A 22,557-nucleotide genomic window follows, 5' to 3' on the forward strand; every position below is an offset into this window, starting at 1 on the left:
CCTATATTCCTACAAAATAATATTCCTATTTTGTAGATGAGGGAACTGAGGCTGAGAAATAACTTGCCTACAATCACATAGCTAGTAAGGGATAGTAACTGGATTTCCAAATCAGTTGGGTCTAACTCTTAGGTCCATCTTATAATTCTGCCATCTTACTTCTGTTAACATCTTTTTAAGTCCCCTTCCTCATTTCTTTAATTTTATTTTAAAAATAATTCTAGTCTTAGAAAAGGGTGTGACTTACGTAGTGTTAAGAATTAGAAGATAAATATAGGGTATATTTAGTATGTTATGAAATTAATTCTGTGCATCCTGCATGGAGAAAGGTCAAGGAGATCCCAAGTTTAGAGGCTGTGAACACTTTGCAGGAGCAACCATCACTTGTTACTCAGTTTCAGTACTTGGCTAGCCGTGGACCTGCAAAGCTTAATGAGGTTATGGAGTCCTAGTGCTCCACCTACCTTGATTGCACCTTTGCTTTCCAAGTGTGAGTTTGATCTTGGCATCCCAATTGATAGTTGGGGTCACAGGCTATTTCACAAAGGCCTGTTTAGCCCTAAGTATAATAGTCATGATATCATTGCAAATAACCTGATCAACAGTTATACCATATTGTATGTGAAAAAAATTTCTTCTAACTTCTAGACAATTATTTACAAGTCAGTTTTTAGAATGCAATCTATTCAGAGACAAACTATATATAATATAGTATTTTAATTCAACAGAATGTTATGATTTTTATCTTACTGTCTCATTTCTTTTGAAAACTTATTTTCAAGCATATTGAGATCACGAAATCCTTTTATGTAGAATTTTGTGTTAGTTTAGTTGAATCGGAGCCTCCAGTGTAATGATCACAGTCAAAGCCTAGAATAACTGGAGAGAAAATAATTGCCAGGATTTTATTCAAACTCCTAAGAGATGCTGTTATAATGCCAAAATTCTGTTAAACAGTTGAACGATTTTGTTTTGGTCTTCTTCCCTTTTGGCAATTTAGTGAAATCTCTTTTGCCACTTAATTTTCTTGTTTCTTTCTTATCAACCAAGAAATACTGAGCCATTTAATTTTCTGATTATTTTACTTACCCAGTGTTTGCATTTTGTTATGTTTCTCGTATCCTTTATGTGTGCACTCATATTTTAAAGGTATTTTTTCTTCTTGTTGGTTAGTTTTCTGTACTATGATGCAGATGTTTTATAAGAAAAAGGTTAAGTAAAAGAATATTTTTTTGGTGGTAATAGTTGCTTGTGAATAATTAATATCTTGCTGACATCCTGTATTCCCTTAAATCTCTGGAGAATATAAATAATAATTTATAATATAACAATATAGTATAACACTATGTTCTAATATAATATAATTATAATATAAATAATATTTTACAGAATTTATGAATATTAAGAGTAGTGGGATGGTGGCAACCAGCTTCTGTGAGTCTTTCGGTAGCTCGAACTGGTCAGATGGCCTTGAGAGAAGGGTGGTCTCGGGATGCCATCCAAAGTTGATGACAGTGGTCGGAGCCCTGGCTCCAGCATGGGGGCCTGAGCAGAACATCAGATATTTAGCTTACTGTGGTATACTGATGAGCAGAGCTCTTCCGCTACATACGTCAATTTTGATTAAGGAGATATGTGCAGTAACTTTCTTCAAAATCGCTGCACCATTGATAAACAAAAGAAAATATTCAGAGAGGAGGATTTTAGGCTATTTAATGCAGAAAGTGTATGATGTTATATTGGGAATGGAGGATTGTAAGCATTTCATTCCTTGGTACAAAAAATTAGATATAATATCAAAGAGATCTGGATATTATAAAACACTATTAGAAATTGAGTTTCCACCAGTGTTGGATTGATATTCAGCAATAACCTTGGCAAAACCTCATTTGGTAAAGGTATCCTGTACTGATGGGAGACTTTTCAAGCATGGTCCATGATCTAAGGCTTTGGGTGGGATATCAGAAGCATGTTTAGAATTGCTTTCAAAATGGGTAGCAGCATTACATGGATCTCTTCTGAAGGCTTTGGGAAGGAGCATTCACTGAACCCTTTAGCATCTCTTTTTTTTTTTTTTTTTTTTTTTAACGAGTAAGAGGGTGTTGCTCTGTGCCCAGGCTGGAGTGTAGTGGCATGATGATAGCTCACTGCAGCCTCCAATTTATGAGCTCAAGCCGTCTTCCTGCCTCAGCTTCCTAAGTAGCTGGGACTATAGGTGTGCCCCACTGCCTCCCAGTGTCATTTTTAACTATATTGGCCATTTAAACTAAGTTTCTCTGGCAGTTAGGTAAACATACTAATTAGGTATGTTTTTTATGAACTTTTAATACTAGTCATTAGAACAATCACAGGTGTCTTAAATATTCTTGAGGATATTTTAGGAAGTAGGAAGAATAATGATGATGATGATAACAATAATGATGATGGTAGTGGTGGTGGAGGCTAATTTAACAGCGTACTTGCTGCAATCCAAGACTTTGCATGGATTAACTCATTTAACCCTCTCAACAGCTTTCTAAGGTGGATATTATTATCACCACCATATTTCAGATGATGAAACTAAAATGCAGAGTGTTTAAGTTACTAGCAGGTGGCAGAGCTGGACTACAACTCAGGAAGTCTCTAAGTTTCTACCACAGCTTCTCAATAAAGTTCTTTACTCTTGGCTGGGTATAGTGGCTCAGGCCTGTAATCCCAGCACTTTGGGAGGTCAAGGCCAGGAGGTTGAGAACAGCCTGGGCAACATAGCAAGATCTCTGTATCTACAACACAAAAAAAGAAAGTTCTTTACTCTCGTATAATTCATTCTTGAAAATGTGTAAGAACGAGTATTCTGGGCCGGGCACGGTGGCTCATGCCTGTAATCCCAGCACTTTGGGAGGCCGAGGTGGGCAGATCACCTGAGGTTGGGAGTTTGAGACCAGCCTGACTAACGTGGAGAAACCCCATCTCTACTGAAAATACAAAATTAGCCGGGTGTGATGGCACATGCGTATAATCCCAGCTACTCAGGAGGCTGAGGCAGGAGAATTGCTTGAACCCGGGAGGTGGAGGTTGCAGTGAGCCAAGCACGCCATCGTACTCCAGCCTGGGCAGCAAGAGTGAAATTCCATCTCAAAAAAAAAATAAAGGATTCTGTTCCCTTGAAAGGTAGATAATAATAAAAGATCCGTTTGTATATCTTCTTTGGACAATAGTGCTGATGTGAACATGCATGTACAAGTGTTTGTCTGAATTCTTGTTTTCAATTTTTGGGGATTATACCTAGGAGTAGAGTTGCTGGGTCACATGGTAATCCTATGTTTCATATTTTGAGGAACTGCCAAACCATTTTCCATAGTGGCTACACCATTTCTCTGTCTCCACCAGCCATGAATGAGGGTCCTAATTTCTGTACATCCTCACCAACATGTGTTATTTTCCATTTTTTGTATTATAGCCAACCCATTGGGTGTGAAGTGGTATCTCATTGTGGTTTTGATTCGTATTTCCTTAATGCCTAATGATTTTGAGCATCTTTTTGTGTGCTTGTCACCATTTGTGTATCTTATGTGGAGAAATGTCTGTTCAAATCCATTGCCCATTTTTAAATGGGGTTGTCTTTTTGTTGTTGAGCTATAAGTATTCTTTATATATTCTGGTTACCAGGTCCTTATCAGATATATGATTCGCATGTATTTTCCTCCATTATGTAGGTCATCTTTTCACCTTTTTTTTCACTTTCTTAATGTACTTTGCTGCACAAAAGTTTTTAATTTTGATAAAATATAATTTATCTACTTTTTATTATTTTTCTCATGTTCTTGTTGTTAAAAACATTTTGATGAGTGGAAGAAACCAAGCACAAAAGAGTAGTACCTGGTTCCATTTATATAAAATCCTAGGAAAGACTAATCTAAACAGGTTTGTGAGTTGGCATGGTGGTTTTGCACCTGTAGACCTAGTTACTGGGAAGGCTGAGGATGGAGAGATTGCTTGAACCCAGGAATTCAAGGCCACCTTGGGCAGCATAGCAAATAGCGAGACCTTGTCTCTTTTTTAAAAATTTTGTTTTTTGAGACAGTCTAGCTTTGTCGCCCAGGCTGGAGTACAGTGGCATGATCTTGGCTCAGTGCAAGCTCCGCCTCCCGGGTTCACACCATTCTCCTGCCTCAGCCTCCCAAGTAGCTAGGACTACAGGCGCTCCCCACCATGCCCGGCTAATTTTTTTGTATTTTTAGTAGAGACGGGGTTTCACTGTGTTAGCCAGGATGGCCTTGATCTCCTGACCTCGTGATCTGCCTGCCTTGGCCCCCCAGAGTGCTGAGATTACAGGCGTGAGCCACCACACCCGGCCAACACCTTGTCTCTTAAACAAAACAAAACAAAATCCTCTTCTAAACAGTTCTGTGGTCACCTGAATTGACTGGTAAAGGGTACCAGGGAACTTGTTAGCATAATAGAAATGTTCCATATTATGGTTATGGTAGTGGTTACATGGGTGTTTGCAGTTGTCTAAACTTATTGAACCCTGCACTTAAAATGGGTATTTTTTATCTTGTGTATGTTATACTTCAATAAAGCTGATTTTTTAAAAAATATGTACAACTTATCCAATCTACTGTTAATTGACATTGAATTTTTTTCAGTATTTAGCTACTTCAAACAATGCAGCTATGAGTATTCTCGTATGTGTACTTTTGTACACACATGTACTCATTTCTAGAGGGTATGTATATGTAGGCATTGCTGGGTCGTGGGTATGCATATGGTTACATTTAGTAGATGCTGCTAAACAGTTTTCTGAGGGGACTGTACCCATTTACACACTCAGCAACAGTGTATGAGAGTTCCACTTGCTCTGGATCCTCACTGACACTTGCTATTGTCAGTCTTTGTAATTTTAGTCATTGTAGTGGATGTACAGTGGTGTGGACTATGGCTTTAATTTAGATTTCCTGAAGACTAATGAGGTTGATTACCTTTTATTTGGATTTTACCTGTCAGTTCTTTTTTATTATTAACTTGTAGGCATTCTTTAAATATTGTGGATGAGGACTTTGTTAGTGATATACAATTGGCAAGTAATTCAACCTGTGACTTGCCTTTCAGTTTCTTATTAGTAATTTTTATAAAGGGAAGTTTCTAATTTTAATGTCATGTGAATTATCAGTCTTTTGTGGTTAATAGTTCATGAGTTCTAATTAAGAATTTTTTTCTACTCCATGGTCATGAAGATATCCTCCTGTGTTATCTTCAAGATGTGTTATTCACAATTAAGCCTACAATTCACCTAAAATTGATTATTTTTGCATATGGTGTGAGGTCAAGGTGAATTTTTTTCCTATGTAGATATTGATTTGATCCCACACTATTTTGTGGAAAGTCCATACTTTCTCTCGAGCTCTGTAATACCACCTTGATCATAAAGTGTATGTGTGTAGGTCTGTTTCTAGACTTGCTTCTATTCCAGGGATTGACCCACGGCTCATTTTTGTGCAGCTTCCAAGCTAAGAATAGATCTGTATTTTTATAGGGTTGTTAAAAAAAGAAGAATATGCGACGGAGATTGTATGTGTCCCAGAAAGCCTAAAATACTTACTGTCTGGGTCTTTACAGAAAATGTTTGCCAAACTTTGTTCTATTCCATTGATCACTTTCTTTGCACCAAGACGACACTATCTTAATTAATGTGGCTTTATAATAAGTGTTGCTGTTGGGTAGAATAAGTCTTCTTAGAATTGAATTTTCAGTTTCTATACCCACAAGAAAAAATTCTGTTGGAATTTTGATTGATTTTATATTGTTTATAATACTGGAATATTTGAAATATTGAATGTTTTGATCCATGAATGTGGTATATCTCTCTCATGAATCCTTTGATTTTTCTTCCTTAATCACTTAATGTAGTAGATCATGTTGATACAGTTTTCAAATGTGAAACCAGCCCTGCATTACTGGACTAAACCAAACTTGTTCACAATGTGTGACGCTTTTTATGTATCACCAGATTTGGTTTTCTGTTTCATTTAGAATTTTTGCATCTCTGCTCAAGGATTGCCTTCACCTAAAGGCGGGCCTTGGTCTGATAATTGATATTTAGTAGCAGACATCAAGATGGAAGCAGATACTAAACCAGGATGAGATATGCAGAAGACTTATTGGGGGCCATGCCTATAAAGGATAAAGAAGAAAGCAAGAGAGTACAGGAGAAAACTTCAGACCATGAGACAGGCCTGACCTCTGTGAAAGAAGAGAGGAAAGGAACGAATTGGAAGGAAGGGCCCCAGACTGCAGCACAGATCTCCTCTGCTAGGCCAGTGAAGAATCCCCAGGCAAACGCTTGTCTTTTAGAAGAATCCTGCTTTGGGCAGAAATGGGGAAATGTGGCCTCTGCATGAACATGGTGATGGATCCAAAGGGCGGCAGCTGGGGCTGTCAGTCACAGTCTTCCCTGCGGCAGGTTCTTCAGAAGGAAGGCGGAACAGCACACCTCCATGCTTGACATGGCTGGGCTTTTTCTTTTCACCCCTGCTCACAAGTTGTGTTCTTTTGGGGACCCCAACCGAAAACATGGTGTTTTCTAGAGCTCTTTTCCTTGGCTGGCCCTGAAGTTCCTTTTTTTTTTTTTTTTTGTCTCCTCAGCCTTTTGAGATTGATGGAAGCTCTGTGTAGCTGGTCAGTCTCTCAGCCATTACTTTGGAAACAGGAAATGCCTCAAGGTGAACAGTTGTACAAAGCACTGGACTCACCTCTCTGGATTTCCATGTATTTGGAAGCTTGTTCCATTAGGCCATCTTTGCCTTGGTAGCTTTCTGGTGCCTTCACACAATAGTGATTATACATCATCTAGCTTTTCTGGCTGTTGTTCATGGGTGCAAGAGTTGATTCTGTAACCAGCTAGTTCACAGTAGGTAGATTTAGAAATTTTCACCTATGTATTTAATGTAATTAATTATGTATTTATTGTTTAATCTTCACCTTTATTTTGAACTCCTCTTGGTTCATTCTTACATTTTTCTCTTTTCTGAAATTAAAAAATAATTTCTCTTTTATACTTTCTACTTGAAAGGCTAAATAACATTATTACCCTTCTTTTAGTGGTTACCCTAGAAACAATATGCAAACTCATCAAAGTCTAATGCTACTTAATTCTGTTCTACTCTTATACAATATAAGGACCCTAGAACATTTTAACTCCACTATCTCCTTCCTATCTACATGTTGCGTTTTTTGTTTTTGTTTTTGTTTTTTTTTAAAGAGATGTGGTCTCGCTGTGTTTCCCATGCTGATCTTGAACTCCTGGCCTCAGGCAGTCCCCACTTAGGCACTACTCAGAGTCTCAGCCTCCTGAGTAGTTGGGATTATAGGCATGAGCCACTGCGCCTGGCTCCAACATATTACTTATATGTGATGTAATTCTCTCTTCTTTTTTCCCTGAAATATCTGTGTTCTCCCCTCGTTTTTGGAAGGTATTTTTGCTGGGTACACAATTATTCAGTAATATTGAAGATATTATTTCATTCGTACTCCATCTCCCATGGCTACTAAATTCTCTAGTTTCTCTTTTTCTTCTTTTTTGTCTTTCTGGTCTGCATTCTGGATAATTTCTTCCAATATATGTTCAGTAAATTTCTTTTTAGTTAAGTTTTAAAGTTTGATTATGAGAAGTTTTTTAGGGTATTACAGCAAATATGCTTGATCACTTCTTATAGTTTCTTCACCTGGATCACTTTTAGGTTTATCTTTTTATTTCTTCAGACATGGTAAGCGGAATTTTTTTATAATCTGTGCCTGGTGATTCCTTTATCAGAAGTCTTTGTGAGTCTGTTTCTCTTGTTTGTTTTCTCTGGTAGCTTTAGCTTAGAATATTGTTGTTTTCCATGGTGTTTTTTTTTTTTTAAACTGCTTTGTGTTTCTTGACCTTCAAAAACTATTACTTGGGGATTCTTTGAGATCTAAGATGAAAAATCTCTTCTCCAAGTTGATTGGTGTTTGCTTTTGACAAGGAACAGGCTGTTACCTGAGTTAGCCTACAAATCCATGTCCATGTGCAGTTTAGCCCATGGCCACTTCTTAGAGCTATCTTTTCCCTTCCTTTTTTTTCTTTTTCCTACTTTGTAGCCCCAAAGTAGCCTCTGGGTTGGTGGGGAATTATTTGTAGTTACCCTTCCTCTTAAGTGTGGGTGAGTCTCCAGATAGATTCCTAACTGGACTTGGGGCTTTTTCTTCTATTTGCTGGGTAGAAAAGTCCTTAAAATGGATGCTCATGTTCAGTGTCCTGGGCATGTATTGTTTCACTGTTATCAATAGTATTTTGGAATGTAATTTTCTAACAGCTAGGCTTTACATGTATATATACTATGGTTCAGATATAAATTACCCATCTCTCTATATTAGCCCAATTAGCTAGTACATTGATAAGTCATTAGATAATTTGCTGCCCATGTGTTTGTCCTATTAAGAAGTAGTTATAATAAAATTACCAAGTTATTTGTAGTTTGCTATTATGGGTAATATTTCCTAATGTAAAATGTATAAACTCACTTATATTCATATATGGACACATACACATATGCATACATAAACACACACAAAGGTAATAAGTGATTCTATATGTTGCTAGTAACAAGTTAATTTCAAAATATTTATTTGTTCTTCTCTAGTGGACAGGTGGGAATATATGGGAAAGGAGGTCTCCAGGGTTGTCTTCTGACTAACTAGGACATGATTAAAACACTTGGGAGCCTCAGATATAAAGGGGCTGTGATGGTAAGAATATATATACATTTTGACCCTATGATGAAAATTTTTTTTTTTTTTTTTTTGAGACAGAGTTTCGCTCTTGTTGCGCAGGCTGGAGTGCAATGGTGCAATCTCAGCTCACTGTACTCTCCGCCTCTGGGTTCAAGCAATTCTCCTGTCTCAGCTTCCCAGGTAGCTGGGATTACAGGCACCTGCCACCACACCCGGCTAATTTTTGTATTTTGAGTAGAGACAGGGTTTCACCATGTTGGCCGAGCTGTCTCGAACTCCTGACCTCAAGGTGATCCACCTACCTCGGCCTCCCAAAGTGCTGGGATTACAGGCGTGAGCCACTGCACCCGGCTGACCTAGGATATGTATTTTTAAAAAGAAGATGGAGAAAACTTGAAACTTTGCTTGAAAGAGAATTGCTTAGAGAGAAAGTGATAGCTGCTTTCAGATGTTTGAAGGGATAAATGGAGTAGATTGATGTTTCACAATTTTTAAAAGCTATAGATGGACCTTTCCCCTAATTCTCTACCGGAAAATTCCTGCTCATATTTTGGAGACAATCTGAGTGATCGTTCATGCTATGTGGTAAACGAGTAGGGAATTTCTTCCTCCTGACGTACCTCTTCTAGGGAGGTGGTGGCAGCAGCACAAACCTATGAAGGCAAATAGAGAAATGAGAGGCAAAGGCTGGGTATTAGAATATGCAGGCTGGGCATGGTGGCTCATGCCTGTAATCCTAGCACTTTGGGAGGCCGAGGTGGGTGGATCACCTGAGGTCAGGAGTTGAGACCAGTCTGGCCAACACTGTGAAACCCTCGTCTCTACTAAAAATAGAAAAATTAGCCGGGTGTGGTGGCACATGCCTGTAATCCCAGCTACTTGGGAGGCTGAGGCAGGAGAATCGCTTGAACCCAAGAGGCAGAGGTTGCAGTGAGCCAAGATCATGTCACTGCCCTCCAGCCTGGGGAACAGAGTGAGACTCTGGAAAAAATAAAAGCAAAGTAAACTTTTCTTACATACTTTGACTTTTCAGTATTTTTATGGACAAGAATTTTTTTTATGTATTACTTTCAGAGCAAAGATCATTAAGAATAGAAATTGTCTGTTATTGCTGAGTTTTCAGTGCCTAGTAAGTACCTGGCACCTATATATAGTAGGAGCTCAGATGTTTGCTGAGTAAATGTGTTGAATAAAGGGAGGTGCACTGGGGTGTTTCGAATGATGACTACCATCTTGAATTGGCCCAAGCTTCTAAAATGACTGTTCCCAAAGCTGCAAAATTTAGTATGTTAGTGTCTAACCTCTGCTGTTGAAGAAGAAAAGCAGATTTCCAACTGCCCTCCTACTTTTCTTTTATCTTTTCCCATCAACCTCTCTAACACAGAGTGCCAGTGACACTCTTTTGATTTAGAAATCAGTTTCACATAGCTGCTATGTGTGTAAGCTAGAACAGTGATAACAAAAATATGGCAATCCTGGATTTACATAACAATTTGGACTTCCTCTTTGTAAAATAAACTGGTAAAGTAAGGTGGTCAAGTTAGATGAAGGGTTAAAAAAAAAATCTTTTACTTCAAGTCCCAGGAAACCTTGTTTATAGTGATCTAAAATGCAAGAAATTCAGTTGGATTAAAGTAGCATTGTCAGAAAATTACATTTCTAGGAGTAGATTTTAAGAGTTTGAAAAAAAGTGCATGAAGTTGATTTGGCAGCCAAGAAAATAAATGAAATTTTAAAAATCTCTTTAAGGGTTCTAAAACATTTCACATGGAATTTAGGATTTCAGAGAACTAATTGGAGACCCTGAACAGATAGGGCGATACAGGTAAAAAAGAAGAAAGTACATGGCAGAGTATTAATGTTCTCCAAGATGTTAATTTCTCCTCTGGAAATAACTTCTTTATAGAAATGTTATTTTAGAGGTAACTCTAATTAGGTAATTTTGAGCTTTTTTTTTTAAATTATTTTTTAAATTTGTAATTGACAAATAATTGTACATATTTATGAGATACAGTGTGATATTTTAATGCATGTATACATTGTATAATGATCAAATCATTTTATAATGGTTTCTTTTTATTATTAAAGTTTTTTAGAGACAAGTTCTCACTATGTTGCTCAGGCTGGTCTTGAACTCCTGAACTCAAGTGATCCTCCCACCTTGGCCTCCCAAAGTGCTAGGATTACAGGACTAAGCTACCATGCCGAGCCATTTTTTTTTCCCCCTTAAATTCAGGGTCTCATTCTGTCTCCCAGGCTGGAGTGCAGTGGCACAATCTCAGCTCACTGCAACCTCCACCTCAGCCTCTGGAATAGCTGGGACCACAGGCTTGCACCACCGTGCTTGACTAATTTTTCTATTTTTTGTAGTGACAGGGTTTTGCCATGTTGCCTAGGCTGGTCTTGAATTCCTAGGCTCCGGGCTCTGCCTCCCAAAGTGCTAGGATTACAGGTATGAGCCACCACACCTGGCCAAGTTGATTTCATAGAAGTTGAGCTGTCTTTTTTTTCAACTGCTCTGTAACTTAAGACCTTAATCATAGACACCCCCTTGTTGGGTAGTCCCATTTTCCTTCCTGATTGTTGTCCAGCTAGTTAGCCTGCATTGAAAGTACTTGATTCATAAATCCATTTAGTAAAGATTTAATTATAAGAGTTATAGTTCCTGTTTTGATGTTTAACAGATAGGTTTTCATCTTTGCTATAAAAACAGAACAGAAATATTTACATGTAAATGCCAAATACATTAAATCAAGAAATATAATTTTTGTTTGTTTATTCCCTTAGCAAACATCTGTTGAGTCAGTCCTGTGAGCCACTCACTAAACTAATTACTGGGAAGGAAGTGATTATGGCCTCTAACCTCACTTCCTTCAGATAGCTGTGCACATGTCACCTGTTAGAGAGGCCTTCTCTGACCACTTCAGAGAAACAGCCCTGCCTTTCCCTCTTCCTTTCCTTCTCACTCTGCTTATTGTTCTTCACAGCAGTTATTACCATTTCTCATATTACTTATTTCTTCCTGAGCATTTTTCTCTCTCAGTTGGAATGTAGAGCAGAGACTTTATTTTCTTACTTTATTTCTTAAAGCCCAGAACAGTTCCTGGCACGTATATATCTAATGAATATATATAGAATACAGACTCTGATTCCTTGGGCCATGATCCTGCAACAACTGCATATACCTTTATTTTTGCACTTATGTAATTATTTTATATCCTCCACCAAACTAGAAACTACTTTTTTCTTTTTATTCCCTGAGACAGAGCCTCGCTCTATGGCTCAGTTGGAGTGTAGCAGCACGATCTTGGCTCACTGGAGCCTACACCTTCTGGGTTCAAGCGATTATCCTGCCTTAGCTTCCCTAGTAGCTGGGACTACAGGCACTCACCACCACACCTTGCTAATTTTTGTATTTTTTAAGTAGAGATGGGGTTTCACCATGTTGGCCAGGCTGGTCTTTATCTTCTGACTGCGGGTGATCCACCCACCTCAGCCTCCCAAAGTGCTGGGTTTACGGGTGTGAGCCACCACACCTGGCCGGAACTTCTTGAAGCCAGAGTTTTAACCACCAGGCGCGAGGGGATCTCAGGTGGGGTGTCCATTGGGTTGTTAACAGATGAATAGGAGTTTATCAGGAGGAAGGAAAAATGGCATTCTAGAACAGATTTAGAGACATTTAGAAGTTACATTTGCACAGATTTGGTGGAAGGATTTGAGGATGGAGTGTACATCTCCAGTTAAAGATGACTTTTGGAGCATTATGCTTTTCTGACTTGAGTGACTGGATAGATGGGGGTGTCATTAAATTAAGGATTGAAGGATATTGAAGTGAAATATATCTCTCCTTCCTCTGGAGAAATGAGTTTAGTTTGGGATAAGTTGCATTTCTGATGCCTGTAGAGAGTTCAGTATCTAGCTGAAAATTTGTTTCTGGAGTTCTCAAGAGAGAGGTTAGGGGTTGAAAATAGATTTGACAGGTAAGTGAAGGTAAGTGATATATACACTACATTTTTAAGAAGTGTGAAAAACAATGGGATAGAGAACATAGCTATATGGAAAGGTGGAGAGAACTTTTGTTGTTTTAAGTTTGGGAAGCTTTTGTATATCCATGAGATTTGGAGAGAAGACCAGGGATTTTCTCACATGACGTTTTACATGTGAGAAGAGATAATTATGGAGGCAAGGTCCTGAAGAGGGCTGATGACTAAATCCCACCTGAAATAAGACAAAGAACATGAGGACAGGCAAAGAAAAAAAAGTTGAGGATATAGAAACTGAGTGAACTGGGAAACAAGGTTATCGAACTAGCGTGAGGAAATCAGCATGGAACAGCAAGTTAAAGAGGGTTATTATGGCCGGCTGTGGTGACTCATGCCTGTAATCCCAGCACTTTGGGTGGGAGGCCGAGGCAGGAGGATCACTTGAAGTCAGTTCAAGATCACCCTGGTCAACGTAGCAAGACCTTGTCTCTATAAAAATAAATTTAAAAAAAGAAGGTTACTAGAAGTTTGAAACAGCAACTGTGAGCGGGCAGGAATTAAAATGCAAGCAAGAGACTTTTCTGAGCAGTGTCAAGAACTTAGCTGAACTGGGAAATTGTAAATCAGTGGTTGTTATGCAGTCTTATTCAGCTGTAGTAGCAGGCCAAGAAGAACAGAGCAGGCATATTTTGGAATTCTCCATAGTCAGAGTTGGCAAATCAAATGCTTTGAAAGGTTAAGGGGAAAGGAAGTTGAGGGTGCTGGTGAATTTTGTTGAAATACTGATCCATGGGTAATCTTAGTAAGAAAGAAAGTTACTTCTGTTCCAGTGTTAGTATATGTGTTGCCAAAGTGAGCATGGAAGTAATTTCTGGAGGGAGACTGATAGCTTAGAAGAATGGAGAAGACTAAAGGGAATGGAAGGTCTTGATAAAGTCAAGCAAGTTTAATTGGTTGAAGGATTGAGAGGATAAAGTCAGATAGAAAGGTAATTGGTTAGAGCACCATAACGAGTTTTTCTGAGTTTGCAAAGAAATTAAATTCTAGCATAACAGAAATAATAGGGTTATGAATCTAGATATAATATCGTTTGTGAAATGTGTGAAATGTTAGGGGGAAAAAACCCAATGCTACTTGAACTTCAAATACTTCAGAAGGCAGATGCCAGGATTCTTTGTTCATTGTAGGATAATCAATGCCTGGCACATTTGTAAGAGCTTGGTAAATATTTGTTGAATGAATAACACCCATCTACAGGCTTTCTTGCCTAGATACTTCATAATGCCAGAAAATTTTGATTCACGCCTGACATCTAGTGGTATTGTACTTAAACTGCTATTGAGTGGCAGCATTTTCCTTACACTATTTGAGGGAAATAGTACAGATTAGTTGTAGCACAATTGCTTTGTTCCTGAAACAACTCTCCAGGTTGGTTTTGGGAATTTTTACTATTGGCATTTTCCAGGGCTCTAATTTTAATTAGTCAGCAAACATTTATTGAGCATCTACTATGTGCCAGGCATTGTTCTGTGTGCTGGAGATTTTCATGTACTGTATATTCTCGTGCATATATGAACTCAATGAACTTGAATACATTGGTAGAGCAGTTGCATTGGGAATGGGCTACTTGTTAAGACACTTAACTTAGGATTCTATTATGATTTTTACATGTGAAACCTTTCTAAATTGATTTCATAGCCTTTGGGGCTATCATTTCTGTCATGACATACTGCTTTTTATTAATGTTAAGTAGGTATTTAGGAAGATGAATATAGAGTGGGTTTGTTTGTCAGCTTACAGTAGAAATCACATAGTGCAGGAAGCTACATACTGTGAAGAACTATTGAAGGATTTTGTTGTCTTGCCTTTAAGAAAATGTAAAGTTCTTATCTGTTAGTGGTGTATATGGATATATTTAAAGTATCTATGAATGACATGATATCTGGGATTTGCATTAAAATGTTTTAAAGTGGGTAGGTTTCAATGAAGCAAGACAAGATTGACAGATTTTTAAATAATTATTTAAGCTGCATTCATGGGGCTTTGTTGTCCTCTCTACTTTTGTGTATGCTGGACATTTCCACAGTAAAACTTTTTTTTTTTTTTTTTTTTTTTTTGAGACAGGAGTGCAGTGGCACAGTCTTGGCTCACTGCAACCTCCGCCTCCCGTGTTTAAGCAATTATCTGCCTCAGTCTCCCAGGTAGCTGGGATTACAGGCATGTGCCATAATGCCCGGCTAATTTTTTTGTATTTTTAGTAGATACAGGGTTTCACCATCTTGGCCAGGCTGACCTTGTGATCCACCCGCCTCTGCCTCCCAAAGTGCTAGGATTACAGGCGTGAGCCACCGTGCCTGGCCAGCAAAACCTTTTAAAAACTAGAGAGGTGTGGGATGAAAGAAAGGTTAGCATGATTCAGTTAAAACATGGTTTGCTTTTTTATATTGAACAGATTTTCTTATTTTGTTCTGTTTGTTATTACTTGAAGATCGGGTTAAGTAGAAAGATAGTATGTTTTTACTAATAATAGATATAATGTGATTGAGACCTGACAGGTGACATTCTACTGACAGTATCCAGAGATTATTGGAATTTGGGCTTGGGAGCTCATGGTAATTGCTGGATCTATAGATTGGAAACTTGGAGATACAAGTTCAAAGTGCTAGCTATCACTCTGCAAGTGAGAGCATTTTGAGTGAGAATTTGGGGAACACCTAGATTTAATAAGTTGGCACATCTTTCTTAGTACTTCTCTCCTTACCAAAAAACAAACAAATATACTAAGAAAGGACTAATAATCTGCCATAGCAGTCTTCTTCTTAAATTGGATTCTGCTTAATGACTTATGTAGGATGTATTTATCATATGATACATACGGATTTTTAATATTGGACATTGTGGTCTCTGTTAGACTCTTAAGATAACTGTGTGATACCAGTAAACCGTATCCCCATAATAAAAGTTAGAAGCCTGTTGTCAACGTTAAGAAATAATAGTTATAAAATATTTTAGACAAACAAAATATAGGAAAAAATGTTACTTCTAAATGCTTGCCACCCATCTTTGTCCTCTTAACCTTTCAGCTTCACCTCCACCCCTCACAACCTTTCCTTTTCCTCCTTTCTCTCTCCCGAAGACATAAATGACTGCAAATATAAGGCCCTTTTATGCCACTCCTTTCCTATTGCCTTCCTCCAGAGGTTATTACTAGCCTGAATTTGGTGTATATTACTCCTTATTTTTGTTTTTTTCCTTAATAGATCCACAGTTTCTATTGCTCAATAAATTCTTCTACATCCTGTTTTTTTCTGTGGCAGTCTGTTCTCCATCAAAGAGAAATAAGGATCCCTTTTCGTCACTCAGACATAACTTTGCTATGTATTTCAGTCTGTGTTGGGGTTTCAGTTATTTTTTTATCTGAAAAATACATATTAATTTCAGTATGCTATTTATTTCCCTTAAATAACTGATGCTTGGTGCCTTCATATTCCATTATGTGATAAACCTCTTTAGCTTTCCACCTTTCTGGAGGGTATACTTCTTCCCAAGCTTATCTAACTTTCAGATTGGAGCACAGTCTTATTTCAACGGCCTTTTGTTGTATAGAGATAGACATTTTTCTTTGGCAATAAAGAAGCCAATGGAAAAAATACCATTTTTTGAAATATGTCTCATAAAATCAGAGATTTGGTTTGACTAAAAAAATTCTCCAAGTGTGAGAACTTTGAGAGAGAAGAAACAAAAGCTCAATCTCAGTGATAACCATTATTTTCTTTCTTTCTTTTATATTTTATTATTTTTTAAAGCCTATGGCACCTGGTATTCCCAGGCAGTCTCCCATCCAAGTATTAACCAGCCTCAGTCCTGCTAAACTTCTGACATCAGACAAGATTGGGCACATTTAAGGTGGTCTGGCCATAGACAAGAGCCATTATTTTCTATTGCTTTGCTCTTGATTAAAATGTAGGATAGTTTTTCTTTGTATAAACTATGTATTTTTCCAGTCTGTTAAGAAATATGTTTGTCTTGTCCTCAGAACTGTAGGATTTTCTTACTATCATGATCTGTTTCTCTGTGATCTTCATTATAGAGTCCTTTTTGTAACTGGCATAGTTCAAATTTTGTTGCTTCTTAAAAGTAATCTATTAGCTTTAGTCTGTTGTTGTTTTTTTTTTTTGTATACTTAATATTTAAAAATTTCAAATAATTTAAATGTTGCAAGTGATTTTTGTCTTAGGCATTCTCCAGAGAAGGAGGTCACTAGCAATTTAACTCATCCTTTTTGACTGACAAAGCTCCCAGACCTATAGATGTAGCACTTCGGTTTTAGACACAATCTCTTTGAAGACAAGTCTATAGTTTGTGTCAGAGTTATTGGAAATTTTTTTAGTATAATCTCTTCTTACCTTTTCACTTTCTTTTCTTTCATGTTTCCCGTCCCATCCCCTCCCCTGGCAATATTCCTTGACTTCCCTATAATATGACAGTTGAGTTTTATGGGTGTCCTTTCAACCAGTATTTATTGCTCACTTGTGATGTGACAGGCTCTGTGTACCCAAGATCATCTCTGATCTGTTTGTAAACCTGAAAAGTTTATAATCAGGACTGTCATAATAGTAATTTAAATACCTATGTGCACTAAATATTATATAAATGCTTTACTGGATTATCTTTTTTAATCCTCACAACAGCCTTGCGAGATAGGAATAATTATTATCATCATCCCCACTTTTCAGATCAGTAAACTGGGGGCACATACAAATCATCTAAAATCACTTGGATATGGGGTTGTCCATATGAAATACAGAATGCCTAATTAAACTTGAATTTCAGATAGACTACTACTATTTTTTAGTTTAAATATATATCAAATATTGCACAATCTGATGACCCCACTTGGAAAATGAATGACAGAGGTGGGATATTAAACCATGTAATATGGTTATAGGGCCCATGGTCTTAACTGTTGCACTCTAATGAATAGAGAGAATAGGAATCACGTCCACCTGAACATTCAGTATTTAGATGGCAGCTACTACCTATATATAATTAATATTTTTACTCAAGTTATTTTTCCCCCAACTGATCACATTTACTTCATTGTAGACATATGTGTATTCTTTCTGATTTCAAATGTACTGTTCAAGTTCAGGTAAATTTACTTGTGCTTTTTATGTCTTTTTAAGTCAGTACTAATTATATATTATAACATAAAATGGTACTTTTTCTGAACCTGGTTACTTTAGCCATTCTCATCCATGTAAGATAATTGACTTTTTACCTTCTTTTCTGCAAATATAGGAAGATTTCACTGCATGTATGTGCCAAAAAGACACTCTCTTTTGATAAGGTTAGGAAATGATATTTGAATAAGGTATTTAACAGTTCTTTGAAACATGTCCCATGTGTTCTCAAAAAATCAAGAAGTTATAAAATACAGATGTGGAATTGAAAGATGCTTTTACTAAGAATTGCCAGGGAAGCCATCTGGGTCTGCTAAGTAATCATACAGCGAAGTAAGGAGTCATTTTTCCTGGTGAATTACCACGGTTCGGGATCAGGCTTTCAGTTCTGCATATCTAGAAATTTACTTATAAAAGCTATAGACCTGAGAGAGCTTGTGAATGACACACGTGTTAAATGTGATACTTTTGATTTCCAGTTCTGGCAAAATTGCGGAGCACGTACCTTAAAAAGAAGACACTCTTAAAATTCATGAGTCAAGTGTTTAACTCAAGACATAGAGCCAAGGTGTATAGAAATTGAAGAAAAGTATATTTCTTAGTGAAATCTGCTTATCTTTAAGGGATACTTACGGGAAATGTTTTTCTCTCTCTAGGAGGAATTGGATGATATCTAGGTAACAAGTCAGATTTTTGGAGAAAGTTCAGAAAGGAAAGTGAGCCAGAGGCCGGGCACGGTGGCTCACACCTGTAATCCCAGCACTTTGGGAAGCCGAGGAGGGCAGATCACAGGGTCAGGAGATCGAGACCAGCCTGGCCAACATAGTGAAACCCCGTCTCCACTAAAAATACAAAAAAATTAGCCAGGCATGGTGGCGGGCACCTGTAATCCTAGCTACTCGGGAGACTGAGGCAGGAGAATCGCTTGAACCTGGGAGGCGGAGGTTACAGTGAGCCGAGATCATGCCACCGCACTCCAGCCTGGGCAACGGTGTGAGACTCTGTCTCAAAAAAAAAAAAAAAGTGAGCAAGAATTAAAAGTGCAACTCTCAGCAGATGTAACAGCGCTTGCTATAGGATTGGACTCTATTTTAATCTGTTCCATCTTCATATGTTTTCAGGCATAGTGTATTGAAAGATTTGTCAGTGACAAAGTGTGTCTGACTTTACAATGGCAGTTATTTCAAAATTAGTATTTCTTTTATAGAATTAACACCACATTATTTTGGAACACCTCTATTCTGTGTAAGTGAAATTTTCTATCAGAATTTTCTGAAGTCACCGCATTGCTACCCAACCAACTTTTTATTATTTTGTAGAATTCATTAATGGTCATTTACATTTTGTATTTTTAAGTATGATATAATCACCTTTGAGACACAGTGGACTAGAAGACGTTAATAGGAAAAATGTCTCTTCTCTTTTATTATATAAATCTTTCCATGAAAGCAGTGACTTGATGCAACAAAACTTCCTAAGCCTTTAGATCTCTAGCCAAGAATATAGATGTTTTTTCTTTAATGCCAACTATTGTAAATTTTAGATTGACCACAGAGTGACCTAACCCGATCACCAACTTGATCGGAATTCAGCGTTTGCATTTTAAGTGACTTGAATTGATAAGAAAGTATTTTTTTCCTTTTAAATTAATTGCAGATGGACTGTCTACTTGAATACAGTAGAGCTTGAGAAATGAATCACTTTCAGTTACTTTTGAGGCAGCGTGGAATTGCCACACTTGAATTCAGACCTGGGTTCAAATCCCTACGCTGCCTCTTAGCAACTTACTGAGTCTCTTTTTCCTCTTCACTCAAATGGCAATTTTAGGATCATAATGCCCATCTTGAGGGCTTGTGTGAATTTAAACTAAATAATAAATGTATTAATTCGTTGAATAATTATTTATTGAATGCCTGCTCTGTGCTATGGATATTAGTGAGCATTGCAAAAATTCCTGCTCTTTATGTTAGAGAGATATACAACAAACATGTAAGCAAATAAAAATGTAATTTTAGGTAGTGAGTTGTAAGTTTTATGAAGAAGAAGTGCAGCACACACACAAAATTTCAAGTGGCAAAGGAAGGGATTTGGACTGATGTCTGCTGGCTTCTAAAACAAGCAATTTCTGCTATGCCCCATTGCCTTTGAAATCTCATCATTCATTGCTTTAGAGGGCATCTTTCAGAATAAATGGCTAAGTATTTAAGGGGAGCTAGTGATAGATATTCCTTTATTAAGTAACTTCTTTTGAGCCATCTTGGTGCATACACTATGGTAACAATTCAGTTTTATATGGCAATAATTATGAACTCTTTATATTTGACACTCAATCATTTTTTGCTCAGTATTGCTGTTTAACAGGTAGTATGTTACTCAACACATGTATATGCCTTATTTTCTCTATTACATTCTTCTTTAAGGGTCAGGACTGTGTCTTCTACTTCAGTGATTCTCAAACTTAAGTGTGCATTGCAATCACCTCAGAGTTTCTGATTCAGGAGATCTAGGGCGGGGTCCACAAATTTGCGTTTCTAACATATTCCCAGGTGATACTGATGCTGCTGGTCCTGGGACCACACTTTGAGAACTACCGTGTACCTCCTTCTTCCCCCACAATACTTATGCTATTTATCACTTAGCTTAAATGTCCTCTCATCTGCGAATTTGTCATTGACTTCTATTTCACTGAAACAACTAGTTGTTCTCAAAATTTAATGTGTATTAGGATCACCTGGGAAACTTGTTGACAAAGCAGATTTCTGGTCAGACTCCAAAACATCCATTTTTAGCAAGCACCTTAGATATTAATGCCAATGATCCATGGAAAACAGCTTGTGAAATTCCAACTTACGGGGTTGATCATGCTCTCTTCATTGCCATGACTATATTTTGTATTTGTCTCTGATTGTTTTTTATATTACACTGTTATTTGTTTGTATGTCTTTCTCCTCCTACCAGACTCCCTGAAGGGAAAGGAATATGTCTTATTCATTGTTGCATTTTAAAGCTTATTAGCACAATGCAGTATTAAAAAGCAGTAGAGGCCAGGCGCAGTGGCTCAGGCCTGTAATCCCAGCACTTTGGGAGGTCGAGGCAGGCGAATCACAGGGTGATGAAACCCCATCACCTGTGAAATGGGGAAACCCCATCTCTACTAAAACATACAAAAATTAGCCGGGCATGGTGGCATGCACCTGTAGTCCCAGCTACTCAGGAGGCTGAGGCAGGAGAATCACTTGAACCCGGGATGTGGAGGTTGCAATGAGCCAAGATTGCGCCACTGCACTCCAGCCTGGGCAACAGAGTGAGACTCCATCTCAAAAAAAACCAAACAAAACAAAAAACAAAAGCAGTAGAGTGACTACTGCCTGTGTAATCAGCTTTGGCACTTGTTAGCTATGTGACCTTGGAGACTTTATTTAATCCCTCTAAGCTTCAGTTTCCTCTTTTATGAATGGTAGTAGTAGCACTTACTTGCTATGGAAATTAGCTCTGAGGTATGTACAGTATTTAGTGTGGCAACTGACATACGGAATGTAGCAAGTAAATGGAAAGCATTACAGTGTTGTGGTTGTCATTATGTTATGGAAGAAGCAAAATAAATGTTTGAATTAATGAAAATTCTTGCATTATAATTTTAGCATCCAAATTCAGGATATGTATTTAATACTTCATTAAAAATATTTGCTTAATTGTCTCAAATACTATTTTATATTTTGATATTTTAGTAAGGTATTGTGAAGTAAAATCATGCTTTGGGCTTCTCTGCAACAGGAAAACAAAGAAACCGCTTGGAACCAATGGATACCATATTTGTTAAACAAGTTAAACAAGGAGGACCTGCTTTTGAAGCTGGATTATGTACAGGTGCTGATACTCTTCTTTAAACAATACCTTTTAATTTCTTTTTCACTTTATGTCTTCCATATTTCAGGTTCGATATTTTTTCCTTTTGCATCTTTCTGTATGCTTTTTCCTTTTCCTTCACATCTGTTGTTACTAATTTTGAGAACTAATTATGTTTCTTGATGCCCATATGGATGGGTTTGAACAGAAATAACAATATAAATTGATACACTGTGAGCACTTTTAATTACCACACAGATAATAGACTCTTAGAGGCTCTTTTAAGGAACATATTTTTCATGCATTGAATTTTGACAAAGGATTACAAAGTAGCAAAATGATGAAGGTATTTATATGATATATGTGAAATGGATCTTGGATTTTTAAGTTCTGGAAGTGCCTGATCTGCCAGAGTTGAGTTAATTAATTTGCAGCACAAAGAGTGGCTTAAGTCTCCAATGCAATGTAAGCCTGGCTTCATCTGAAGGTGTCAGTATATGTGGCCTAATTGGCTGGATGTAGTAGCTGTTTGTTCTCAAATGTTTTGTGATTTGTGATTTTAATAAAACCTAAGTAGAGATTTCATTTATGTTCGTGCACACTCTAAAATAGTTACTTTCTTTCGTTTTTTAAACATCAAACAATTTAAAATGGGAATTATTGAAAAACTATATTTCACTGCCTTTTAAATAAAATGCTATATTTTCACCTACAAATATTAGAAAGTAGTGGACATCATTGCTAAGATTTGTAAGGATGTACTGTTAATGTATTACTCACCTGAGTTTTTTTTATTACACTTAAAGTAA

The 22,557-nt window shown here is 37.4% G+C and overlaps 1 protein-coding gene across 16 annotated transcripts in view; it reads left to right on the plus strand.

Annotated features, from left to right (window-relative positions):
* Nucleotides 1-22,557, plus strand: part of LOC105480021 (Rho GTPase activating protein 21) — a 134,160-nt gene that overhangs the window by 61,653 nt on the left and 49,950 nt on the right. For all 16 annotated transcript variants that reach the window (XR_011608195.1, XR_011608196.1, XM_071070384.1 and 13 more), the window contains one exon: nt 21,677-21,769. Coding sequence is in view for 14 of the 16 variants with exons in the window: in XM_071070384.1 (XP_070926485.1) it covers nt 21,677-21,769 (93 nt within the window). In the remaining 2 variants the exon portion in view is untranslated. The remainder of the gene's footprint in view (nt 1-21,676; nt 21,770-22,557) is intronic.

The sequence above is a fragment of the Macaca nemestrina genome, chromosome 9 (genome assembly GCF_043159975.1).
Source record: "Macaca nemestrina isolate mMacNem1 chromosome 9, mMacNem.hap1, whole genome shotgun sequence".
Taxonomy (NCBI): domain Eukaryota; kingdom Metazoa; phylum Chordata; class Mammalia; order Primates; family Cercopithecidae; genus Macaca; species Macaca nemestrina.